The 6,804-nt window shown below is 34.2% G+C and overlaps 2 protein-coding genes across 3 annotated transcripts in view; both read right to left on the reverse strand.

Annotated features, from left to right (window-relative positions):
* The window catches only part of LOC109191812 (putative late blight resistance protein homolog R1B-13), a 45,729-nt gene extending 41,895 nt beyond the window's left edge, over positions 1 to 3,834 (reverse strand). The window contains exons 1-2 of one of the 2 annotated variants that reach the window (XM_019342491.1): positions 2,689 to 3,834; positions 2,335 to 2,576 (exon numbers count right to left, since the gene is read on the reverse strand). In XM_019342491.1, the coding sequence (XP_019198036.1) occupies positions 2,526 to 2,576; positions 2,689 to 3,717 (1,080 nt within the window). In that variant the 5' untranslated portion in view covers positions 3,718 to 3,834 and the 3' untranslated portion in view covers positions 2,335 to 2,525. Of the gene's footprint in view, positions 1 to 2,334; positions 2,577 to 2,687 lie in introns of those variants that run through there. The other variant, XM_019342492.1, reaches the window with a different exon arrangement.
* On the reverse strand, positions 3,806 to 4,629 carry LOC109191751 (putative late blight resistance protein homolog R1B-16). The gene is made up of 2 exons (XM_019342402.1): positions 3,904 to 4,629; positions 3,806 to 3,811 (listed from the first exon to the last, which is right to left on the reverse strand). Exons 1-2 carry the CDS (start codon positions 4,627 to 4,629, stop codon positions 3,806 to 3,808), a joined length of 732 nt encoding a protein of 243 aa, XP_019197947.1.
* Between the last annotated feature and the right edge of the window lie 2,175 nt (positions 4,630 to 6,804).

A 6,804-nucleotide genomic window follows, 5' to 3' on the forward strand; every position in this document is an offset into this window, starting at 1 on the left:
AAATTCCTAATTTAAGAAATTTAGATGTGGTAAAAATTTAAATTTTTTAATTATAATGTAACCCAAAGATATTGGACGATTGATAAATATGATGTAACCCAAAGATCAAAATGCTAAAGAAAGTGTTTTGTTATTCAACAGTTTGAAGCAACAATTTATTCCAAACCACGGAAAATACAAATATTGCAATTTACAATATTTTCACTTGACGTTTTTGAGAATGATTTCCCCAAAACACATCTATATTTTAAAAAAAATTATTATTAAAACAATTATTATATATATATATACATATATATATATATATATATATATATATATATATATATATATATATATATATATATATATATATATATTATTATTATACCCTTAGGTCATTTTAAATGTTAATTTAAACAGCTAATTTTTTCAAATATCTTTTTACCAACCGTTGATATAATTCACTGGTCAAATCCGCTAACGCTAACTGCTAACTGCTGATTGTCAAACAAGGACATTGCAATGTAGTTTCTCACTTAAATTTGTTGTGTGAATTTAATACTCTCTTTGTCAACAAATCTCTCAAGTAGTTAATTGGTTTTATTAATTTAAATTTTTTAATTTTTTCATGGTATTAATAAAATACTTGGTAAATAAATATATAGAATTATTTTGTATTATAACTTTGAGATTTAATTAAAAAATAGTGCACAAAAAAAGATAATAGACAATGTAGTGAATATAATCAATTGATGAATTTGAATGTAAAGAATTTTTACATTGGAGAAATATAAAGACAATATAACTAATAAAATTATATCTCTTAATTAATTTATTGATAATGAATAATTTTTTTTAATAAAGACATTGTAGGGAAAATGCAGCGAATATAATCAATTGAATTTGAATGTAAAGAATTTTTATATTGGAGAAAAATAAATACAATATAAAATAATGAAATTATTTCTATTATTTAATTTATTGAGAATGAATAATTTTTTTTGAATAAAGACATTGTAGAGACAATTCTAAATTAAAGAAATACATATGTATTATTTTTTGTTGTAGCTACTAAATTATTATTTAATTTAATAAGAGTAAAATAGAGTACTATGCCAACTTTGATTGGAATGTGGTTCGAACCTAAGATTTTTCTTATTGAAATTGAAATCAATGAGTAAGTTAACGGTGAACTAACAGAAATTAACGGAAAAGATAATATTTAACGGAAAAGTTAATGAAAAATCATATTCATTAAGGATAAATTAGGAAATCTTAAGTAAAAATTAAAATCTGATCAATCTGAGCCATTCATTTGATTATAAAATTTGACCGCCATTTTTTCTACCCATTATAGGACTAACTCTCTTGGGCTCTTATTAGTATATATATATATATATATATTGTCAGTAGCTAGCTGTCCACTGCTTCAAAAGCAAAAAAAAAAAAAAAAAAAAAAAAAGTCTGTAATGAACACATTATTTTTAATTATCAATAATGAAGCTGCTTAAGAACGTAAACCTGCCCAGTACACACTAATAGCCTAAACTTACAATATAACCTGTAATCTCATCTGTCAAATCACATGCATTTCATCTTATTGCAATTCAACAATAGTTATGCTGTGCAACCGAATGTACCATGCGCATGGTGCATACGGTTCAAAACGACGTCGTTTTGATTAAAAACGCGCGTCCCACTTTAAAAAAAAAAATCAGGTTCGACTCTCAGCAATCGCATTATTGTGGATATATAGTTATGAAATTGTGGATATATAGTTATGAAATTGTGGTTATATAGTTATGAATTTATGGATATTTAGTTCATTCGTTGTGGATATTTAGTTCAATCATATATTGTAGATATTTAGTTCATTCATTGTGGATTTTTACTTCATTCATTCATTCATTGTGGATTTTTACTTCATTCATTTTGGATTTTTACTTCATTCATTCACTGTGGATATATAGTTATGAAATTGTGGATATATAGTTATGAAATTGTGGTTATATAGTTATGAATTTATGGATATTTAGTTCATTCATTGTGGATATTTAGTTCAATCATATATTGTGGATATTTAGTTCATTCATTGTGGATTTTTACTTCATTCATTCATTCATTGTGGATTTTTACTTCATTCATTCACTGTGGATATATAGTTATGAAATTGTGGATATATAGTTATGAAATTGTGGTTATATAGTTATGAATTTCTGGATATATAAAAATGCTATTGCCAGGAATCGAACCTGATTTCTTCTTTAATTGGGACGCGCGTTTTTTTAACCAAAACGGCGCCGTTTTGCAACCGTATGCACCTTGCAAGGTGCATTCGGTTGCACAGCATAATTTGCGGCAATTCAACCAGCCAACCTAAACATGCATGCATGGGTAGAAATTTCCCAACCATTACACTTATTCTCTACAAATTTCTTTCCAACTCTACAAGAATTCAAGAGGTAGAAGCCAACATAAACTTAGGACTGTGATGAATCCACAGTTTTGAGATCATTATTCCTCAAAATCCCCTTCACTTCCTTCTAGTTACTCTGATCTTTAAGTTCATCTTCAAGTTTCTCTTCAGCAATTCTCTGAAATTTAGTTAGATACAAGAATATATTAATTAAAGATTAAAGATGGGAATGAAATAAGAATTAAAATAGCATACAAAATTAAGGTTGAGTGAGCTTTATATATAGATACCCAAATATTGTAGGCACGAACAACAAGTTCATCATTTCCGTAATCTCTTTGCTCTTCTTGTATTTGTTTGGCAGAGTTGACAAGCCCAGAATAACAATGAGATAACTCAATCAACTGTAGAGTGAGTATATCTCTGAAACTAGAAGGGATTGCTTCCAATTCATAACATTCTTTAAGAATTAGGCGCTCAAGGACAGAGAAATCATTATCACCAGTGGCTTCCCAGCGCCTCAAATTTGATCCGTAAATAAGCAATGATTTTAACTGACCAAAACTACCTCCAGTTAGTTCCCAATGTTGTCCTTGGCAAGCTCCATTTATAAGTTTAAGCACCTGGAGGTTAGGCAACATACCAATAACTGTAGTCATAGCATCCCATGGCACCAAAGTTCCCTTCAGTTTCAACTTTTTGAGGTGTACTGGAAAAGCATCCACAACTGGAAGTAAAACAGGATAAAAGTGTCTGCTTTCAATTTTTAGTTCCTCAACTTGATGTAAATACCTCAAATTATCCAAACAATTGGGCTCTCCAAATTTCCCCATGAAAATTCCCATCACTTTTACATTCGGAATCCTTAAAAACACCTGCTCTGTACATTGGAATGGGCGCAACCATTGAAGTGTCTGTATGTATTGATGAACCGCAGTTGGAGTACCCAACACAATTGTTGTGCTAACTTGGAGATGTCTCAACTTTCGCAACCGATCCCAAATTTCATGCATAAATCCATTGCCAACCCCTTTTCCTAAAAGCAAAAGAGTTTGTAAATTCCAATCCTTTAACACTGGTAATTTGCTAAGAATCTTGGATGCGCACAGAGCTAGGTATCTCAAAAGAAATAGATCCCCAACATATGAAGGGATACTGTTAATGAAGTGGAGAGAACCTAAATCTAGTACTCTCAATCTCCTGAAATGAGGGGTTGCAGAAAGTTGATAAACTTGAGGAGTCATATGACCATCATCATGGAAGAAAAAGAGGGAACAACACCTGTTGAAGCCAGTGTGCACATCAAGTTTAGGATACATTGATTCTAAAATTAACCAACGTTGAGTCGTCCTTACAGTTACAGATGAATATCTACTTGCAACATGTAAGAGGCCCTCCTTAGTTGCTTCATTCCTACAAAAGACATGTATGATGTTGTGCACCTTACATGACTTAATCTTTCCATCTAAGCTCAAACTGTCAATCAAAACTAAACTCCTAGATACAAGATCCTTTAAGTAATCCTCACCAACTTCTTCTAAGCTCCTTTGATTTTCTTCTACCTTCACAAACCCTTCCGCTATCCATAATCTAATAAGCTTTTTCATTGGGATTGCACTATCTTCACGGAAAACTCCCAGATATAAGAAACAGACTCTCAAGACATTTGGTAAGTGGTTGTAACTCAACCTGAGAATCTCTGAAAAACTATCAACAAGGCTGTTGGTCACAGTTGCACATAATATTTTCTCCATATCCTTTGATTGAGATTCCCATAGTGATTCATTGATGGCTTGTACAAGTCCTGCAACTATCACAATTGCAAGCGGCAATCCTTTACAATACTCAACAATGTGTCTCCATATCCCTTCAAGTTTCATAGGCGGCATGCTTAAGCTTCTATAATTGAGAATCCTCAAATTAAATAATTCCCAACTTTCATTTGGATTTAGGAAAGGCAAGTTTACCGAATCATTATGTGATCCTCCTGTAGAAATGGCAACTTCTTGAAGTCGAGTGGTCACCAATATTCGACTTCCATTACTATCTTCTGGGAAGCACCTTTGGATTTCCTCCCAGGAGTCCGTGCTCCACAAGTCATCTACAACAATGAGATACCTCCGACCCATTAAGCGTCTACGTAATAGGTCTGCTAGTTCTTCGTTGCTTTTATAGATGACATTCTTTTCTTGGGTGATTATAGACAAGAGCTGATGAAGCATCTGTCGCATGTCAGATTGTGCAGACACAGTTGTCCACGCAACAACGTCAAAATGAGATGAAACTGATGGATGTTCATACAATGTTTGAGCAAGCTTTGTCTTGCCTATACCTCCCATGCCAACAATGGGCACAACCACTCTTTCTCTCCGTGAATCTTGAAGAAGTAGCTCCATTATCAGATTCACTTCGGCATCACGACCTACCATTGTTGTGCTCTGAAGGTTTGAACCAGCAGAATGATGATGATGCTCAATCTTTTCACTGGACGAAGAAGGAATCTCATCATCTTTTATTTGCAAATCTTTCATCGACGGCTGTTTGTTCTTCACCAACTTCATAAACTCTCCGGTGCGTTCCATTGCACGTTGCAAGATTATTGTAATGAATCTAACATGGCCCCCTCTGCTGCCACAAATATCAATTATTTCTGATTCAATTTCGTGTTCTATTCTTAGTGCAGCCTCTTTAATTCTCCCTTCCCACTCTTTGGTCGTCTCATCATCATCATTCAATTGATTCTCAGAATGATTATCAAGAAAGGCTAGCAACTGAGCAAGCCTTCGATGAAGAGCTTCCACTGCTTCTGTCTCTGTGTGGTCAAGAACAAGACGTGGATAAGGTTGCAGGAACTCAAGCTCTATTGTTCGCATCAGTGAAGTTACAGCAAACCAAGCCATAGCCAATACCAAAACTTGTTACTCTCTCTCTCTCTCTCTCTCTCTCTCTCTCTGTTTATGACTGTGTTTTGTGTGCAATTATTATTGGTCATTCAACTATTCATTCAATTATTGAGTGGTGTCCATTGACACCCGTGGCTCTCTCTCTCTCTGTTTATGACTGTGTTTTGTGTGCAATAATTATTGGTCATTCAACTATTCATTCAATTATTGAGTGGTGTCCATTGACACCCGTGAATCTTGAATGCAAGACGATACTTGACCGGATGCTTTTTTACGGTTCTCATTTAGGGAACGTCGTCAAAAGATTAGATGTGATGGGGTGTGTAAGGATGATAGATGTGAAGAGTTAAAACGGGGTGAGTGAGCACTACTGAAAATTATAGAATTTCCGACCACCTGAAAGTGATCTTAAATCAAGTTGATACCAAAAAGTGGTCGGAAATAGCAACAAAGGTTTTTCCGGATACCAAAAGTGGTCAGAACAAGACTTTCGACTTGATTTAAGATCACTTTCAGGTGGTCGAAAATTTCATAATTTCCAGTAGTGGAGAACCACCCCGAGTGTCGTACTCAAGGAGTGATAACTTGGAAGTGTTGAGAGAGTGTTATGGTAAGGATATTTGAGCTCGAGGTTCTTGGTTAAGGGATTGCATTAACAGATTGTGGTAGAATAAGAGAGCAACGTGAAAGAGAAATAAGAAAGGTAAAATAAATGAAAGGAAAACAGGCTCAGATTGTGCTTCGATTGCATTGCATGGTTGGCCATACCGAAGGTTAAGTGATACAGACGTGTTAAAACTCTAATCACGAGGGATAGCAATACTAATGCGTAGCCGATCCGGTCTAAACGTCACTCGAAGGAACTCTTGTTCTCTAAGAGGCATTACAACGAACATCTCACCTACATCCCCTTTCGGACCTTATCCTCTCAGATCTGAGGGCGGGAAATGCAAGTGGTAAAGCTAGAGTGCATCACAATCTCTTGCCAATGCACTCATCCGAGATCTAATGGGCGAGTTGCGCACCTTACACACTAATCTACACGAAACTCACTTCCAACAAGACAAATAAGCCAACAACAATCATGAATCACAAATACAATACAAATCAATCAAACGCAATCTAAACAACAATCCTTTCCCCTAGAACTTTAGACAAACATGATAATAAGCAAGATCCAGCAACTATAAAAAGGATGAACAAGATTTAAATGATAAAGGTCAAAGATAAGATTTCACCCAATATGAAACTAGATCCCTTCCAATGTTTATAGAAGACGAAGATCCAAGCTACAAGATCTCCAAATCTTCAAGCTTCCTTGCAAAACATCTAGATCTTAGACTAAAATCCTAGAAAGAAAATAAAAGCTAACCATAATCTAAAACTTCTCTCTAAAAGAAAATGTTGAACTCTTGATCTAAAATTGTCTCTTCTAAATGCTGAATTTTCCCTTTTTATTCGCACTCATATTCACATACGGTCTCACGCTGTGAGGCCGGCATG

The sequence above is a fragment of the Ipomoea nil genome, unplaced genomic scaffold, assembly GCF_001879475.1.
Source record: "Ipomoea nil cultivar Tokyo-kokei standard unplaced genomic scaffold, Asagao_1.1 scaffold1720, whole genome shotgun sequence".
Classification (NCBI taxonomy): domain Eukaryota; kingdom Viridiplantae; phylum Streptophyta; class Magnoliopsida; order Solanales; family Convolvulaceae; genus Ipomoea; species Ipomoea nil.